This window comes from Corythoichthys intestinalis, chromosome 3 (assembly GCF_030265065.1).
Source record: "Corythoichthys intestinalis isolate RoL2023-P3 chromosome 3, ASM3026506v1, whole genome shotgun sequence".
Taxonomy (NCBI): Eukaryota; Metazoa; Chordata; class Actinopteri; order Syngnathiformes; family Syngnathidae; genus Corythoichthys; species Corythoichthys intestinalis.
This window is the reverse complement of record NC_080397.1, coordinates 11,551,903-11,572,038: the sequence shown is the minus strand read 5'-3', so window position 1 is coordinate 11,572,038 and position 20,136 is coordinate 11,551,903. Positions and strand designations below refer to the sequence as shown.

Genomic DNA, 20,136 nt, shown 5'->3' with positions numbered 1-20,136 from the left:
ACCGCTTCTGATGACGTCCAAATTAAAGCCTCAAAGAAGATTATTTAAAATTTGCCCGCAACAACTTCGATTGTTATTGGCGTGATATTAAAACTTCAAACACACACTATGTTATTATACATGAATTGAATGTATTCCGGCGTATAAAATGCGTTGTCAAAAGCCGTAATATTGCATTGAGGGCGCCATTATTGTAGTTCCCATGGTGATGAATTATGAAACGTGAACACAAACTTGACACTCTGTTGTTGTGTTAGCTTCCGGTTTAGCAATATTAGCACACAAACATACGGGTGTAAACCTCGTGTTTCTTATGTTTCGTGACATGACAGCATGACATTATGGATTTGCGCCGAGAGGGAGCGGGATCTCGTAAGTGTTTTTTCTTTGCTCCTGTTTCGTCGTTTAGCTTACTTAGCTAATGTTAGCATACCCACAATAGTAATGTTTTATCGATATTTCATCGTGGTAAATTTATTTTACAGACAGCAAGGACGTTTCTAGGCTGAGGTTCAACAGTCTGGTGTTGAATGAGTTGAGGTAGTATTTACTTTATGTTGTTATTGTGCTTTCGGTTTTGCTCATTTTGAGGTTTTCTTCCTTACATTGAAGTGTCTATTTCCACTGACAGTGGATTGTATATTTAACATTTGATGATATATTTAGGGTTGCCAACTCCCTGAAAACAAAATAAGGTACACCTCATTGATAGCGGCCGGCCTGGGAACCGTCACCCTTGAATTATTTTTTTGTATGTGACAAGTTTTTTTTCTTCTCTTCATAATATTCATGAACAATTATAATATTGTAATTAATTGGGTACATACTTAAGTGAAATAAGCACACGGAAAAACAATAATTATCAGCAATGTATTCTTAATACAAAATATACTAGTATAACATCTGTCTTGCTTAATTTAAAACTATAATTTAACCCTTGTGTGTGTGTGTGTGGGGGGGGGCTGTTTGTCCATTAAAAAAAATATATGTATGCCACAACACAGCACCGAGACCGTGCTTATCAAAGTCCTAAATGATATTCGTCGGAATACCGATGCAGGCAAATCATCTGTTCTGCTACAATTGGATTCAGCGCCGCATTTGACACGGTTGATCACAACATACTACTCAGCAGATTGGAACAGTGGGTAGGGCTTACTGACACTATTCTTCAGTGGTTCACATCCTATTTACATGATAGAGATTTCTTTGTGTCAATTGGAAACTATCAGTCAGAACGAACCAAATTCACGTGTGGAGTCCCTCAAGGGTCAATTCTTGGACCACTCTTATTTAACATCTATATGCTTCCGTTAGCTCAGATAATGGAACAGTATGACATCTCCTATCACGCCTATGCAGATGACACACAACTGTACATTTCTGTGTCCCCACATGATTATAGTCCCTTAGTCTCCCTGAGTAAATGCATTCGTCAAATCAATGAATGGATGTGCCAGAATTTTCTCCAGTTAAATGTGGAGAAGACAGAGGTGATCATTTTTGGGCCAAAAAAGGAAAGGTCAAAGATAAGCAGCCAACTTAGCACAATGTCACTTACAGCTACAAATCAAGTCAGAAACCTTGGCGTAATTATTGACTCAGACCTAAAATTTGATAGCCATCTAAAGTCCGTCACTAAATCCGCTTATTACCACCTAAAAAATATAACCAGAATTGAGGGGCTTCTGACTCAACAAGACATGGAAAAACTTATGCATGCATTCATTTTCAGCAGATTGGACTACTGCAACGGTATATTTACAGGTCTTGATAAAAAATCAGTCAGGAAGCTGCAGCTAGTACAGAATGCTGCAGCCAGAGTCCTCACAAATACAAGGAAGCTGGACCACATTACACCGGTTTTGAAATCGCTACACTGGCTTCCAGTGAGTCAAAGGATAGACTATAAAATACTACTGCTCGTCTACAAAACACTTAATGGCCTTGGACCAAAATACATGCTTGACTTGTTAGATTCCTATGAGACATCTAGACCCCTAAGGTCGTCTGGAACGGGTCTTCTGCATGTTCCAAGAACAAGAACCAAGCAGGGTGAGGCAGCATTTAGTTATTATGCTCCTCACCTCTGGAACAAGTTACCCGAACGTCTGAAGTATGCTCAAACTGTTAGCTCCTTTAAATCAGGGCTAAAAACGCTTTTGTTTGGCACTGCATATCCATAACTGTCTATATATTTCAACCTACCTGCCTTCTATCCCTCTGGTGCTTATCTCCATTGCTGATTTCAATGATTATTAGTAGTAGTAGTTTTTGCTTTATTTTTATTTTTGTTTTATTTTTATTTCTTTATTTTTATTCTGTGATTAAATGCGATCATTTGTCTTAGTTTTTACGTTGTGTTGGTTTAAATGTGATTTTTATGGTCTTCATGTGATTTAAAGCACTTTGAATTGCCTTGTGTTGAATTGTGCTATATAAATAAATTTGCCTTTGCCTTAAAGTGCAAACATGTGGAAATACAAATGAAATTGACAAAACACAAAAATATAATACAATTTGTCAAAAATAACGTACGCAGAGAAGAACAAATTATCATCATTTTACCTGCGCTTCACTAAAACTTCTTATCCCCCAAACTCTTATGTAGGCATGTGCCGGTTACCGGTTCAAAGGTATACCGTGGTATGAAAACGTCAAGGTTTCAAAACCACTAAACTGTTACGTCATACCATTGCTGCGGTATTAGCAATTTTTTCTGTCCCAAAAATGCAGTGCTCACACCATCCCCTCAAGTTGTTGCTCAGTGTCAGTGAGTCAGCTTTGCTGCATGTTTGGCTGGAGGACATGAAACACCTGAACTTTTTACCCCCATCGAAAAAAACGAAGTCGCTGGATGGGAATACTTGGAAGTTACTGACAGCCGCGGCTTAGGTAGGCCAACCGGCATGTAAAACATGTTTGCAGGGGATGGCTACCAGAGAAAGCAATATCTCCAATATGATTTCTGTTTTATACAAAACTAAAGGTTAGTAAACGCTGTCATGAACGTTTCCCACTCGCTACGAGAGTTAATTCCAGCGTGTGTAGTGTGTCTAGCAGTGGTAAAACATACTGTAACGTAAGCTTGTCAACGAGGCAGATAACGTAGCTAATTAGCATGCCAATTTAATTTTACTTAGAATATTCCATTTATTTTTTTGTTATTTTATTTATTTAACTTAACATTATACATATATTCCTATTTGCTAAAATGATGTTTTGAAAAAATCCTGTTCAATGGAAAAAAGTTTTTTTTTTTTGTTTTTGTTTTTTTGTGTGATTCAGAAATATCAAAATAAAATATTTTAGAGCTGTAATTGCAATACCTTGAACCCGTGATACTTTTGCTTTAGGTCAGGGGTCTCCAAACTACGGCCCGCGGGCCGGATACGGCCTGCCTCCACATTTGGTCCGGCCCCCTGAACAATACAAGAGAGCATTTTGAATGTTTTTTTTATTTTTTATTTTTATTTATTTATTTTTTTTGTCTCAATAGTGTTATTTATTTCCTGGCCTTTTTCTGTGAAGAACTCAGAGAGGGTTATTTGGTTATTATCTATTTAATTAATAGTGTTATTATTATTTATCATTATTATTATATTATTATTATTTTATTTACTTTTGTTCCGTGAAGAATCCAGAAAGGGTTATTTGATCGTGGCTTTCTGAAAAACAATAAATTTTTACATTTAGGCACTCCTGCAATCATCACACTTTTTCTGTTACAAACTGACCTCGGCCCCTCATCAGAGAAGGGAAAAGTTATGTGGCCCTCACAGGAAAAAGTTTGGGGACCCCTGCTTTAGGTTATCATACCGGCACATGCCTACTCTTATGTTGTCTTCCGTTATCATCATAGCAACCAACAGTACCTCGACCAGTGAGATGAGTGGGATTTTGTATAGTCATTGTTCTGTCAGATCATTGGTCAAAAAGCGGGGGGGGGGGGGTTCATTTCCCTGTATATTCTTGTAAAACACCATATCAATATTCATTCGTTCTATAATCATACCTGTCAACCCGAGGCCGTTGGCAATCTTACAAATAGTGACATATGCCCTTACAAATTGGTGACTAACCTTGCAACGTTTTATATAGCGTGCAATATGAAACAAGAATAAAACTCAATTTTTAAAATGACATGAATTTATTGCTGATATTGTCACTTATAACCTGGTGCAATGAAAGAACAATAAATATCTTTCATGATTATCTAACTTTAACAGTGACTTTTGTTATAATTGTATGTAGCACTTTTGGCAATTTCTATCATGTCTTTTGATGGCTGCACTTCATGGCCCTTCAGCCCGCAATTCAGTTTGACTTGAAGGTAGTTCTTTAGTGTGTCCAATTATAAATTAAAAAGGTCAATTGTTAAATTAACTTACCGATGCAATTTTGAGTCAGGGAACATTTCTTTTGCTAATTCTAAGAAGTGATCAACAACAGGCAAATTGTGTTCGGCAACAAATTGGCAGAATAAAATCTCCGCTCTTGTCACTTTTCATTCTGCAGACTGCATCTTTATGACCAGTGTTGTTAATCTTACTTTTAAAAAGTAATTAATTAGTTACAAATTACTTCTCCCAAAAAGTAATTGAGTTAGTAACTCAGTTACCTGAATGTAAGAGTAATTAGTTACTTGGCACTTTACTTTTGCCGAATTAGGAGTATTTTAGATAAAAAGTTACTTAGGTTCGCTATGAATCTTCACAATACAACAGAGCCATTCTGAGAAGTCTACTGCTTTAAGATGGCTGCTAGTTACGAATTCCGCCGAGTGTCATTTCGCATCTAATTCTATATGCATGTAATATCTAGTTTAGCATCAAGTGGGCGTAGATTGTAGGCTGTCGGCTACAGTCAGGAAATATTGGAGCCACCAAGCCTAGCATCGCGTTTGCAACAGTGTCACAACACTCCTTCCCACTCCCGCTCTTCTCTCTCCGTGTCTCTGACTTTTCCTGGTCATTCAACCTATGTAGTAACGAACATTGTCTCGTTGCCGAAACGGTGACAAAATCCGAACGGAGAAAAAAAAACGTAATGCACGAAAAACGTACAGATTTTGAACGTACGGCATACACATTTAAAAATCAGTGCTCACTTGTACAAATTACGCCAAAACCGTACAACTTGACAGGTATGTGTAATTACTATTTTCGAGTTTCATGATAATACAGGACAAACGGCGTCCCTTGAAAGCTCAATATGGGGTGCATACTTTTGTTCCTAAATACGGGACGATTCTGTTTTTCAAAGACGGTTAGCAACCCTAATTATGGCACGTTTTTATACCAAGATAGCAACTAAAAAAGAACATTTTGTGTTGGAACCAGTGAGGAACTCGAGAAATGCACACAGGAAACGCAAAGGCTTCAAGAGGAGGTGGAACAAGCAACCAAAGCTGCTTTGGAAAAGTTTGGCAAATGCAATTGTAAGACTAAAATCAGTCCGATGTAAAATAGTATGCCTGTTTTTGTAAGTCTTCTTTCTTCTTTAGCAGTTGCATCTTCCAATGATTCTGCCCGCCAGCAGGGTCAGAGTGCTACCAGCCGCACCAGAAAGAAGACCCAAAAAACAGCACTACACCTTCAACATGCGCCGACACACATACATAAAGTAACACTCATTAAGATTTATCGGCAATCTTCTAAAGAGAATGTTGTTTTAGTTCTGATTTTAAAATTTGTAATGTATCTTCTCCCTCAAACTTAATTATTTTATAATTTCATTTTTGCACAGACGAAACTGCAGCAAATCCAGATTGAGAGAGAATCCACGTCTAATCTCAGGTAACAACTCCAACAAAAACATCCATTATGTTAGTCAACTCATTGACAGTGATTGACCAGGATTTATGCGGGTCATTAAAAATCATTAAAAGTCATTATGTCAAACTCTAGCCCTTAAAAAGCATTAAACTAAATGTTTGAAACATTAAAAATTATGTAAACTTGACAGTTGAAAAAACTTTTTTTTTTATTTTTTTTTTTACATTATTTATTAGAGTTGTCTGATTTTATCGGGTAGCTGGGGATAAAAGAACATAAGATCATTACGGGATAAGAGAGCCGATACTATAGGCTTCCTGATAATATTGGCCGATAAACACATTTTAAAATGATATATGCATGTTGCCTTCAAAGTGAATGTACCCTTCTGTCTTTGTGCAAGGGCTGGTCACAGTTTAGCACAGCAGTTATGCTTATTGACCATTAGATGTCTCCAAATATAGATGCTCGGGATTTGTTATGTGAGCAGACTATTTGCATTCATGGCGCAAAAATTAAATGAACAATACATTACTGAAAAACAATGAAATATAAACTCATTACATACTTCTTCACTGTACTGAAGCTGTGTGCCTTTGTTGTTATTTTAACCCTTGTGCAGTATATTTTTTTTATACCTCTCGCAGTATTGGGGATGAAGTCTGGCGCCCTCTTGAGGGTGTGATAACAAAGTCATTTCTGAATATTTTTTTACTTGCGACGTCTCAAAATGTTCACTAGCATCAGACCTATCCATACGTATATAGTTTTTATTTATTTATTTATTTTGGATGCCCTCTATGGACAATAAAAGCAATAGTGTGCTATGAACAAAACTAACAATGTTGTATGTAATATATAAAAACAAATCCAAGTAGGAATATTTGATATCAGGTCATTAGAGGCTTGAATATGTTCATAAATTATAACATCAAATTTTTTGGGGAACTCAAAATTTTTTTACAATGGCAATTTCAAAATTTTTACCCCTCTCGCAGTATTGGGGATGAAGTCTGGCGCCCTCTTGAGGGTGTGATAACTAAGTCATTTCTAAATATTTTTTTACTTGCGACATCTCAAAATGTTCATTAGCATCAGACCTATCCATACGTATATAGTTTTTATTTATTTATTTATTTTGGATGCCCTCTATGGACAATAAAAGCAATAGTGTGCTATGAACAAAACTAACAATGTTGTATGTAATATATAAAAACACATCCAAGTAGGAATATTTGATATCAGATAATTAGAGGCTTGAATATGTTCATAAATTATAACATCAATTTTTTTTTGGAACTCAACATTTTTTTATAATGGCAATTTTAACATTTTTACCCCTCTCGCAGTATTGGGGATGAAGTCTGGCGCCCTCTTGAGGGTGTGATAACTAAGTCATTTCTGAATATTTTTTTTACTTGCGACATCTCAAAATGTTCACTAGCATCAGACCTATCCATACGTATATAGTTTTTATTTATTTATTTATTTTGGATGCCCTCTATGGACAATAAAAGCAATAGTGTGCTATGAACAAAACTAACAATGTTGTATGTAATATATAAAAACAAATCCAAGTAGGAATATTTGATATCAGGTCATTAGAGGCTTGAATATGTTCATAAATTATAACATCATTTTTTTGGGGGAACTCAAAATTTTTTTACTATGGCAATTTCAAAATTTTTACCCCTCTCGCAGTATTGGGGATGAAGTCTGGCGCCCTCTTGAGGGTGTGATAACTAAGTCATTTCTAAATATTTTTTTACATGCAACATCTCAAAATGTTCACTAGCATCAGACCTATCCATACGTGTATAGTTTTTATTTATTTATTTATTCTGAATGCCCTCTGTGGACAATAAAAGCAATAGTGTGCTATGAACAAAACTAACGATGTTGTATGTAATATATAAAAACACATCCAAGTAGGAATATTTGATATCAGATAATTAGAGGCTTGAATATGTTCATAAGTTATAACATCAAATTTTTTTTGGAACTCAACATTTTTTTATAATGGCAATTTTAACATTTTTACCCCTCTCGCAGTATTGGGGATGAAGTCTGGCGCCCTCTTGAGGGTGTGATAACCAAGTCATTTCTAAATATTTTTTTACTTGCGACATCTCAAAATGTTCACTAGCATCAGACCTATCCATACATATATAGTTTTAATATATTTATTTATTCTGAATGCCCTCTATGGACAATAAAAGCAATAGTGTGCTATGAACAAAACTAACAATGTTGTATGTAATATATAAAAACAAATTCAAGTAGGAATATTTGATATCAGGTCATTAGAGCTTTGAATATGTTAATAAATTATAACATCAAAATTTATTTGAGGAACTCAACATTTTTAGACAATGGCAATTTCAAAATTTTTACCCCTCTCGCAGTATTGGGGATGAAGCCTTGCGCCCTCTTGAGGGTGTGTAACTAAGTCATTTCTGAATATTTTTTTACTTGTGACATCTGAAAATGAAATGGAAAATTTTTACCCCTCTTGCAGTATTGGAGCCAAAAGTCACTCTTGGAAGTGTGACAACTAAGTCATTTCTGAATATTGTTTTTTTTTTACCTTCAACCACTAAAAATATTCACTGGCATCAGAATAACAGTCAACAAGTCACAACAACTAGAAGAATTTTGAATTAACAGAATCTATATAACTCAAACGCACAACAACAAACTACTGCACTAGAACAACAAACAACTCAACTAGAACAACAAACAACCAGTGAGCTTTTTTTTAAAAAAAAAAAACAATTTGCACACTTTTTGGCCATGTTTTTGGCTAAAGAAAATGCCACATTTGCAGCTAATGTTTGATGCCCGTAGTCGGTTAATGCAAAGGCCACATTGCCCACATTTCTGGCTTTGTGGCGTGGCCACCACTGCGGGGTCCACCTGAGTAAAGAGGGTGAATGCATTGAAGAGAGACAGATCCAGCATATGATATGATATGGACATTGGCCATCGTAATGTCCTCCAGCAGCAAGAATATGTGGCAGATGCCTGCAAATAACACACACACACACAAAAAAACACATCAGATGATGTCAGATGACCAGAGAGCTTTGATGCAAAGTTTTGAAAAAGACATAACATATGCTTACCTGGTCCAAGTGATCGACTGCCGCTTTACACAGATCGTAGTCCAAAATAATCTTGGGCTTTTTTTTTTAGACAATCTGCTGGATAATGTCGTCCGGGCAAAACAGATTGACAGTAGTCTCGGGGCTACTGATCCTGGCAATTGCAAAAAGCGTTGGGCCAGGCAATAGAATAGGGGGCAGGTTGAAGTGCCTCGAAACTTCATTTGTAGAGGACCACACAATTTCTTGGTTTTTGGCAAGCCATGGAGTGCTGACCTGATTCTGTTGTTGTTGCTCCTCTGCTGCTTCTGCTGTAACCTCCTCAAAATCCTAATCATCATCCTCTTCCTCCTCTCCTACAAGTGGCTCAAAATCTTCATCATAGTCTTGTGACACATCATCCTTTTCATCCATTGAGTCTGTGGGACATTCCTCCTCCAACACCATTTTTCTTGCCTCCTCAAGAAAAAATATTCTCGCCATCTCTGCTCACCAGCAGTCACAGGGAGTAAAATGGCCTTTGAGCCGTTGGACCCCATATAAAGTTGTTTACAAACGTGACCATTCACTGAGCCAATGGGAGGAGGAAAAAGTAAAACATTCTACCAATAAGAGTTGAGATTCAATAAACAACTGCATTTTGAATTCTCAAAATGTGTCACATCAAACACCTTTTTGCGCCCTGCAGACAAGGTGCTTTGAAGTGCATTCAAAGCCGCCTTCTGCAGACCTCTGCACGCAAAAGTACAAGCACACACATACGCACACGCTCGGCGACGTGAGAGTGCGCGTGCATGTACAAACGCACACGATTTCTCCCACAGTCGCGTCATAAAGTCAAACGTCACAAAAGTCAACTCATACTGTCCCATTGAACAGGCAAAGTGCGCGCGCACACACACACACATACCCACATACGCGCGTGCACACCCCCACCCTCACACGCGCGTGCACACACCCACTCACACACAAGTGTTCGTGAGTCCACACACTGGCCCGTTCGATCAAAGCTCAACATGAAAACTTGTTTTTTTGGTAGTAAGTAAATGCGTTTGACAATGAGGGATCAATCAAGAAAAATGATAAATAATAGTCTAGTGTCCCCTGCTGGATTTTTTGTTTTTAAGATATTCATCCAGGATCCGTTACAATCTCGTGTCAGTTGACACCCCGCTGAAGCCATAAATTGTGTAATCGTGGGAAATGCACTTTCACACACCAGGTGGCAGTGCATCAAAAAACATGAGAAATTGGGATTTATAATGGGAGTCAATGGGGACGAAAGTTGGCGTAATACTCTCTGCGTCACAAAAAAGTAGGCCTCCCACATATAATAATGACAATACCAATTTTGAAATTGTGGATGGTGCCATTTTGAAGGTAAACATGTTTTGACATTTTTTGACAATTTTCAGCCCTCTAGCTTATTTTTTGATATGCTTTATATATGATAATATGATGAGTAACAAAGCAAAACGCCAGGATTTGGCGCAATACTGCACAAGGGTTAAGCCAGAAGCACTGTGTGAGCCATATGCGATATGGTGCATTGACACTTTGCACTTGATCAAAAAATAACCCCGATGTTTGCACTGTTTGGATTTCAACAACAAATATCGTGGGTACTTTTTCCATATCTTCAGTTAAAGTTGTTCTCTTATTTTTCCACAGAATGCTTATTGGAAAACCTTCAAGTTGTTACATTTATCATTATTAAAGTATCCAGTGGGGAATCACAGTACAATTAGCCATAATATGTTACATCCACGACTGCATGTATCGGTATCGGTTTGATATCGGTATTGGATTTTTGGAGTTGGTCATTGCCAAGTTATCGGTTAGAGAGTAATAATCGGACAACTCTACTTACAATTTTTATGTGTGAAGCTATCTGCAATTGGTCATAAGCATTAAATTAGTTTAAAGTGGCATTAAAAAAAGAATTAAATTAGATTTTTGGACATCTGTAGAAACCTTGTAGATGTCCAATCCGTTTGAAGTGGGAGTTCTCGTTCATTTGCTGTCAGCCCATCCAGTTCAAATGGATTAGACGTATGCTAGTGACAAACTCATTTAAATACACATCAGAAGGATGAAAAGAGCCACATGATTAGACGTCTAACATCGTCAATGGCACTGAAAATGACTCCCAATTTGTGTGTTAGAATGGAAGAGCTTATTACAAGTGTTGGCCAGGAGGTGGCGATATTGAACCGCAAACTGGGCTCGTCTAAAAACAGCGGGGCTCGCATCAACGCTAAGCTGGAACTTCTAAGGTAATTGTACTCATCATATGAAGGAGCCGCTGAATTACCATTTTAAAGGAAGAATGTCTTTTCAGGACATCTTTGCAGCAGCAGCTGGTCAGTGAACTGCAGTGAAGTTGTTGTGAGAAAGGTGATTCCATGTGGTGAGCCCCCACTGTTCTTCCTCCTCTTGGTCCAGATGACTTTTGACCTGAAGCAGAGTCCAGGAGGAGCGCGGGAACGAGCTCAGACGGAGGAGATCCACCGACAAACTCAACGGGTAACCACACTTCATTAACTGATTGGCTGCCATTGACGGCGCTAGACGACCTGTCCGTTTTGACTGGGAGCTGCAAATGAACATGAAAGATGACCAAGTTTTTTTAAAAAAAAAAATGTATTTAATATGTTGTATTTGCGATAAATGAAAGACTTGTGAAAACATTTGATAAAGTTCTGAATGGTAATCTTAATTTCCGTGACTTTTTTTTTGGTCTTTTTATTGAACACTAATTTATATGTAACTTTATTATTTTCATATATTTATTTTCCAAAATTATCCGTCTAATACTTTTATATCTTAAATGCTTTTCTTTAATTGAAAAATTCCTTGTCAAATTACAAATCTTACTATTATTTTTTATTTTTTTTTATTTTTATTTTTTTTTGTAATATAACTTTTTTTTTTTTTTTTTTTAAGTTGTCGGCGCTAGAAATCTAATCCATTTTTACTGGGAGTGACTGGCAGTGATCCTTCCAGTCAAAATGGGTTAGCCATCTGGTGCCATCAACAGCAGCCATTTTCAATTCACGGCAACAATTATCTGTCGTTAATGAAAAGTCTGTAGAACTGGATGATAGAGACCAGTTGGTGGCAATCCCCACTCGTCAGCTGGAGAAGAGCAAGCAGACCATTAACCGCCTTCACCAGGAAAATGCTCTCTCTGAGCACCATGGCGCCACACCGACACTCGGGCTAAAAAGCACCCGGACGCTGGAGAAATTGGATCAGGTGAATAAAATAGCCCCAAAACCCTATAATATGTTTTCAAATAACTGAGAATACTTTATTGGTAGGAGCTGACCTACCAAAATGTCCGAAGCCAGCGCCAAGCTCAGGAGCTGGCCTTAGTCAGGAAGGAGAAGACGCAACTGGCCCGACAACTTGAAGCCATCCGCTCCAAGGACAAGCATTTGAGAGAGAGGATAGACCAGCTGGAGGCCATTTTTAACAAGGTAGCGCTCAAAAACGTTTCTATTTCAGGTTCCAAAAGCTCCTTGTCGTCACTTCTTCGTTTTAAAGATGAGTGAGGGATTCGCCAACTGTCAAGATTTCATCCAGCTGAAGGAGCAGGAGTTCCTCCGACTCCAACTCAAGCACATCCTGGACTTGAAGGTAGAAACCATTGTACGCTGGCCTAACATCGCAGTGTCTGATTGTCTTTCACTAGCATTGACAGTGATTTGTGTCTGATCCATTTGAACTGGGAGGGCAACCAATAAGTTGAAATAACAAATTGCCCAGGGAGACCATATAAACGTACATTTAACATTAAAATGATATCAAAATGTTACCTGCCTGAATTGCGATAAATAGACCTATTCTTGCAAGGCACATTTTGGCCAGCAGATTGCACCCAATTTGCGCTAGCCACATTGATGGGATTCCATATGCCATAGTAGTACCCCCTATCGGCCTCATGATGTCCCTATCTCCACTCAATACTTAGCCAATTGCCTCCCCCTGCCACCCGTACATGAGTAATGCATGCAAGACAGTTGAAAATGGACACATATACTGTACAGTAATTCATTCAGACAACACAATTCAAAACCACTTTGACGAAATAGTCAAAACCACTAGTCACAAGTATTAATAGATAGTTACATATGTTTACATGTGAGTAAAAACAACACACTGGATGGTTTTAAGTTGCAGCAGTACTTGATGTATTTAAGATTTGTGGCAGGTCAGTTTGATGTTAATTTAAAAAAAAAAGGTGTCTGGTGGAGAAGCTGTCATAATTGTTCAATAATGTTTCACGAAATAATTAAAAATGTTTTTACACCGCATCGTACAACATTGATATCATGATATAAAATGGCCCACATCATGATAGAACATTTTTTGTACCTATCGCACATAACTGATTGGAAGCATAAAACTCCATAAACGTTCTTCAAGTCAACGTACAGACAAGCAAGAGGGTCAGAGAGAGGACAAGCATGCCCAACCCTGATCCATTTCCATGCATACTGTATATCACAGACTTGTGAGGCCTCGCCCTTGAAAGAATAGCGTCAAATAAACAGTGAAAGTAAATAAACTGGACATAGTGAGAACTGCTAAATGTCTTTTTTCCCCCTGTTGGAGTTCCAAGGTGCAAATGGAACTCCACCTGGACTGGACTCCATGATCCCTGAACCCGCTGATCCTGGTCCAAGCGAGGTAACACTCGGCATCTCTTCGAAATACTCTGTTTTTCTTGACTGACACATGACTCAGACCATCTGGGTTACGTAATAATACGCTGATCGCATTGGTTATGCGATTCCTCCAACGATATGCATAGTGCATTCCCTGTTGAGATTTTGCGCACTGCTCAGCATGTGCTTTATTCCGGACCTCCAGACTACATTGCAATGAATCCAGGCCTCTATTTTGGAACATGGAACAGCTTTTATTGTCATTGCATGTGTTACTAGTAACTAGACGTCCAACCATGTGTGTTTTTTTTTTTTTTTTTGCATGCTACTGTGATGTATTTAAATGAATTTATCACTAGTAGTCGTAGACATTTTAACAATGAGGGCTGGCAGCGAATGGGGTACAGCATCTTATTATTTTTTTTTATACTAAGTATTTTGACGGAAATTTCTACTTTAACTGTGAAATCCGACTTATGCGGAAATTTGGGTTATGTCGCCAGAAAGGAACGGAATTCCGTCATAACTTGAGGACTACCTGTATCTATATATTTTAAGGGTGTGACAGTATATCGAAAAGGTGATATATCATCATACTTTTTAGCCCAAAGGTTATTGATATGCTCCCCCTAAGAATCAATGTATCGTTTTGGATAAAAAAAGGTGTCACTGTTTAAAAAAAAAAAAAAGGAACCAACAGGTTGCTACCCAAATCTTCCTTTAAAATTAGGGATGTCCCGATCGCATTTTTTTCATCCGAGTCACCTGATTTTAAGAATCTGCCAATACCAACTCCCCTAGGGCGTAGGTTTGGTCTCAACATTGGTAGGGACGATATTAAGAGTAATGCACGTAATGCAAACAATGATCCAAATAAGAGACAGCTAGTTTGACTTTGCTGTTCCTTGTGGAAGCTGGCTCACGACTGCAGTAGTTTTGCAGGATAGCAAGTTTAATGTTACGCTAACTCTGATGCAGGTCGGATCTTCAGTAGCAAAATTTGTGGTGTTTCCCCCACTTCCACAACATACACGTATTTTTACATGACCTACAGTGGCTGCTGCTGGCCGAAAAAAAAACTTATAATATCCCTCCACTCCGATGGGGGCTGAGGGGAATATATGTTGTCGACATGAATCTGTTGGGGCTGTGTGAGTATGCGTGTGTGTCCTTGTGGCGGAACGGGGGGCTTCAAGTCATCAGCCAACCAAACATTCATTTGAGGGGGGAAAAATGTACCGACACATTCAGGAAGTGAAAAGGGATAAATGTTTGTCTGAACATAATGAAAATAATTCACTTAATAATGGTAGGGTCTATTCTATCATTACAACATATGAGAAGACATAAATTATCTATATAACTGACCTCTTTATATAATGCCAATAAGGCTGCTTAAAAATTGGTGGGGACAATTTGAGAACCCTGAAAAGTTGGTAGTGTTATGTCCATACCGTCCCTATGCAAACCTACGCCCTTGCTAGTCCTGATCCGATACTGGGGAATTTTTTTTTTTTTTTTTTTATTTAAAAAAGTTTCAAATATGTTACAGTACTGTACTTTTTACAGTACTTTTTTCGGGGAGTGTTGCAGAGTATAAAACGTATATATTTTAGTTTCTTTTGGCAATGTCATTTCTGTTTAATTTTGTTGCATTTTAGCCCCTAAAAAGTTAAATAAAAAAACAAATTAAAAAAAGGGCCTGAACGATAATAGAAAAATTATCATTGTGATATATGTTGCCATATACAATTTTTGCATTGGACTGATGCGCCCCACTTTTCTCTTAAGGTGCACCAGCACAAAATGTAGGCACACCCACATTTTTCATTGTATACCCCTTAACGCCATACTTTTAATCACTCTACATAAAGTTCATATTCATTTGCAGGGGTGCTGAAGCCTATCACAGCTAACTCCAAGCAGAAGGCGGGACCGTCCACTGTGTGTGGGGGGTGCAAGTAGAAATTTTTTTGCGGCCTCCTCCAGACAAACGGCCAAATGGCAGGCAGCAATATTTTAACACTTAAACACTATATTACAGCTCCATGTATCATCTTACCTTTCTGTTTGACCCTCACCTCACCCAACCGCGCCCACGTTACACATGCAAACCGGGCCCCTTAGAAGCCCGGGTGCCGTCGCACACCCAGCACCCCCTAATTTTCGCCCCCGCGGTGTGGCGACAACCAATGATAAAGGTCAAAAATAGGAACCAACAGGTTGCTACCAAAATCTTCCATTAGAACAGTGTCTACACTTATTGACTGCCCGTGACGGCGCTAGACATCCATTTCATTTTGACTGGATTGGACATCTAACTCCATCAATGGCACTGAAACCGGAGGATTCACAGCAGATTTGTGGGCATTTACAAATCATTTCCTGTGCGTTTTAGGGCATTTACAGGTGACTTCCAGTTGATTTTGAGTCACGTCCTATTTATTTGGGGGCATTCTTGAGTCACTTCCTTTTCAGTAACCCAAAATCAACAGGAGGTGTCCTGTAAATGTCCCAAAATCAACAGGAAGTGGCCCGTAAATGCTCCAAAAGCAAAAGTAAGTCACCGAAAATCAACTGAAATTGACGTGAAATGCCCTAAAACACATTGCCTGGCATTGGCTGTCCCTGACGGCCATAGATGTCCAATCCGTTGGAAGTGAGAGGATAGCATCCCTCCCACTTCCAACGGATTGGACGTCTACTAGTGATAAACGCATTCCAATTCACAGCAGAAGGGTGAAAGTGGATGAAAGTTATTATTGAGACATTTGTTGTGATTAAGGGCAGTATAAATAAATGTGATTTGACTTTACCAAACTTTGCCTTATTTGTTTAACAAATGTTGGTTCTCCTAAATCCTCCATTCAAACATGCTCTCTCCTTTCTCTCTCCAACTAGGAGAGCCACGGGCGAAACCATGCAGGATCTCATACTAACAACGCCACCCTCCGGAGGAGGTCTGTGCCGGAGAGAACGCACAGACCCGCATTGTACGTCACACCCCTTGATACGCAAGGAGGATTAGCTTTGTTCCCAGGCAGACCGGGGTCAAAAAAAAAAACAAAAAACATGTGATGCTATAAAGTACAAGAAAGACAGAGTCATTGTATGAAAGTGGGTGGAGGGGAATGTCACTGTGAAACTTTGTAGACTGCTTAGCAAAATGCCAAAGTCAGAAATAATGCATTCAACCACAAGTTTTTCCCGAGGACTGAGTTACTCGCTTACATTTTTTTTTTAAATGCATTGGCTGCCTTTGACAGCGATAGACGTCTAATCGTTCATTTGCTGTCAGCCTCTCCCAGTAAAATGGAATGAACGTCTGTCGCCGTCAATGACAGCCATGAGTTAAAACAAGTTAGTTGTATTTGTCTTTTAAGTTTTTTTCCCCTAAAAATGCTCATTTAATTTATTTGAATAATTAAATGAGACTTCGGTAAAATATATATTTTTTTTATTTTAATATACATTTATCATTTTTTTTAATAATGACTCTACAATCCAACAAAAAAGCCAATAGATTATTATTTTATTATTAAAATTACTCATTTTTTCCCCATTAAAATAAAAATCAATGGCAGTGAATGAGTTAAAATGACTTTTTTTTTTTTTTTTTTCTTCCATTTTTTTATTTCCCCGCAGTGGTTAAATTAATTAAATATTAAATAAAATGACAGTTAATTAGTATTTTATTGTTATGGGGAAAAAAATCCATTTTTTTTCGGTGACAGTGAATGAGTTAAAAAGACTTTTAATGCTCTATTTTCGCGCAGTGACAAAATAAATACGTTTTTCAACATTAGTTTTAATACAATCAATAATAATTTGCTGCATTTATATTTTGTTTTTTTTTGTGATTTAATTTTTAATAATTTTACATCAGACACGATTAAATTACTATCATATAATCAAATGAATTAAACTTTTTCAAGGGAATTAAAATTTTTTTTTAACCACTGGACATTCTAAAATTTAAAATAATTACCATTTAAAAATCTTTCACTTTTTTTTTTTTCAAGTAGATGCTAAATCATGTTGAAAATGTTAATTAAACAACAAAGCAGTAATAAAGAAATTGTAATAATAAAGAAATTATAGTGATATATATTTTGATAGATATGAGTGACAACCATTGGGCCTGCTTTGATCGAGTATGTCACTAATTCGCAACAATAAGCATCAAGTTTAAATGTTCTATTTCCCCACAGTGAAGAGGCCAAAGTAACCCGCCGGCGTACTACATGCGGCAGGTGAGCGCATCTGACCTTTCTCCTGCTAACCAAGCCGCTAATGTCATTGCCCCTTTTCTTTTTCTCTCCAAACAGCGGGACAACAGACAGTGAGTGGTCACTCTGCTCTCCTAACCAGTACAAGGTATTGTTACTATTTGACTTTAAGTTATTGTTACAAGGTCCACATTCGGGTCAGTTGGGGTCAAGTCTGATGACCGCGAAAAGGAACACTTTCTACACAAGGTGGACTTCGGGTCGCGGGTCACCCGTGTACGCTCTGCTCACCTCTGAGCCAGGACACACATGACAAGATCAAGGTCAAAGGTCAAAATGAACCAAATAGGCCTCTACAATAAATGCAATTTAGTCTTATATGGGGAAGTTCAGGTTTTTTGACATCAGGCTTAATCTTCGAATTGGCGAGGGTTTAATTAGTCGGTGGAGTTGATTTCAACAAATTCCATGTAGTTTGTTAGTTATTTGTTAGTTTCAGGGCTCCGGAGGGGCTAAGCTAGCGCGAGTCAATTGGGCCATCTTAGCATGCCAATAAAAAGTTAGAAAGTTATTAAAACTTACCATTGCATGTCAATAATTGCAATATGAACAGCAACATTTTTAATCCAGAAGCTCTGCAGAGGAGCTGGGCGGGGTGATATCACATCGGTTTTTTTTCACCCCTGATTTTTAAGTCGTAGCCAGCAGCAAGTAACAGGTTTATATTGTTGTTCGTTCTTCATAGGGAATTTGTGGAAACTTTCCTTTGCCCATTTCTTCTGTCCGTTTCCACAGCCTCTAAATGCAAATTTCGTCATTTTGCCGGCCGTCAGTTAACTCAGCAGACTGATGCTGCATTCAAGGAAGGTGGGAGTTTCCAACCTCCAATCTGGAAAATTATCATTGGAACGTCTCCACTATTTGATCGCATACGACTACGAGAAGGCAGGTTTGCTGGAAGTCAAAATGTCTTTTGAAGGCCAAAATAAAAAACAACTTGTCGCGATCAGCCATCCTTGCTGTTTCTATTTGCTTGGAACGCTTTGAGGTCGCAACTGGTACCCTCTGAGCATGATAAGTCCGACTTCCCACCATCCTCGAATGCAGCGTGAGCACAAGTGGCCGAAGCACACCTCTCTATCGTGGTAGTATTACACATCTAAAGAAATAGTCCTGCAGAATGAAATGAATTACGGCAGTTTGATGTTACATTGTTTTGGCCGCATGGGTGTTTTGGAACAATGATCTGTGTTTTGAATTTGACAATGTTGGATCTGTATGTTTTTTTTTTAATTGACATGCTAAGTTGGCCAGATTTACTTGCGTTAGCCGAGCCCTGAAACTAACAAATACCTTCAAACTGAAAACTGCACAGAATTTGTTGAAATCAACTCCAAAAACTAATTAAAACCGCGCTAACTCGAAGATTAAGCCTACTGTCAAAAATTCTGAACTTCCGCTTTGTCTTGCAGAAATCCACACTCTCAAGCAAGAGCATATACACAAGTCTAATACCAGGAAGCGAATTATGTACGGTATATTTTTGCAAACCATAATTTAAACTATCAATTCGTACAATTTTACCATCATCTTTTTGTTTTTTTTTTAACTGTTGTCTGTATGAGTGTATAATTTATATCCTCTACATGTGAATGATGGGAGCTTTTTTTGTTTATAATTAACGTCTTATTGCCATCAATGACATCCAAACTTTTAAGACGCCGAACCAGAGTGTTTTTCCTCAGCCAGATGTTTCTCATCTCTTGTGTGGTCCTTTTCCTCCTCCCGAAGCGTAGGAGGTGAATGTTTTGCGCACGTCTGCTATCCTCCATTTTGTAATCATTCCGCCTAAACAGAATAAACTTGCATTGCAAACTGCATTCTGATATTTCATTGATTTCTGTTTAAAGTACGAAAATTTAACATGTTGGCACACGGTGTGCCTGTGGCGCAACATATGTGGACAGGACCGGGGTGCGAAGAGCATAAACGGGACCACTCGAGTTGACTGTCAAACAGGGCGGTGGACAGTTATTCATGGGCCCCTCTACACTTTCGCAGGCCCCTCAAAACGATCGTCTGATGTGTTTGATGTGCCATTGGAAATGTTTTTGCGGGCCCCTCCAGACAGATATTTTAACACTTAGGAGCTGTTTACACGGTGACGCTGCAACACCAAGATGCAACGATTGTGTTGCGGAATGGCCTCGCCTTTACATGGTGATGGCAAAAACGGAAGGCGAAGGCACAAACGTTTGATTCTGGCCTCCAAAGCGGAACAATTCGATTGTGGGGCTTGCTCTGCAGCCATAAATATGGTGTCGCTCTGATGACGTCAGCACTCAAACACGTT

The 20,136-nt window shown here is 38.3% G+C and overlaps 1 protein-coding gene and 1 long non-coding RNA gene across 4 annotated transcripts; one reads left to right on the top strand and one right to left on the bottom strand.

Moving 5' to 3' along the window:
* The first annotated feature begins 60 nt into the window (after positions 1–60).
* Positions 61–19,647, top strand: LOC130913880 (coiled-coil domain-containing protein 158-like). Of its 3 annotated transcripts, XM_057832797.1 has the most exons (17): positions 62–372; positions 486–540; positions 5,343–5,440; positions 5,507–5,625; positions 5,749–5,798; positions 11,047–11,157; positions 11,223–11,244; positions 11,327–11,407; positions 11,969–12,139; positions 12,205–12,363; positions 12,431–12,524; positions 13,500–13,576; positions 16,456–16,547; positions 17,766–17,807; positions 17,883–17,896; positions 17,969–18,113; positions 19,256–19,647. In XM_057832797.1, the coding sequence occupies exons 1-16, from the start codon at positions 342–344 to the stop codon at positions 18,094–18,096; spliced, it is 1,344 nt and encodes a 447-aa protein (XP_057688780.1). In that variant the 5' UTR covers positions 62–341; the 3' UTR covers positions 18,097–18,113; positions 19,256–19,647. The 3 variants fall into 3 exon arrangements, with proteins under 3 accessions (XP_057688782.1, XP_057688780.1, XP_057688781.1); XM_057832799.1 differs by having other exon boundaries at positions 61–372; positions 12,431–12,523; positions 13,502–13,576; positions 17,969–19,647; XM_057832798.1 differs by having other exon boundaries at positions 5,510–5,625; positions 17,969–19,647.
* LOC130913882 (uncharacterized) lies at positions 8,102–10,382 on the bottom strand. The gene is made up of 2 exons (XR_009062823.1): positions 8,903–10,382; positions 8,102–8,801 (listed from the first exon to the last, which is right to left on the bottom strand). It is a non-coding gene; the product is annotated as an uncharacterized LOC130913882 (long non-coding RNA).
* Positions 19,648–20,136: the final 489 nt, after the last annotated feature.

Bases quoted from the DNA above. Each gene is read 5' to 3' on its own strand.
- LOC130913880 (XM_057832797.1), top strand. From the start codon at position 342: ATGGATTTGCGCCGAGAGGGAGCGGGATCTC. The intron at 12,140-12,204 runs GTGAATAAAATA...CTTTATTGGTAG, and splicing joins CGCTGGAGAAATTGGATCAG to GAGCTGACCTACCAAAATGT. The intron at 12,525-13,499 runs TAGAAACCATTG...TCCCCCTGTTGG, and splicing joins GCACATCCTGGACTTGAAGG to AGTTCCAAGGTGCAAATGGA.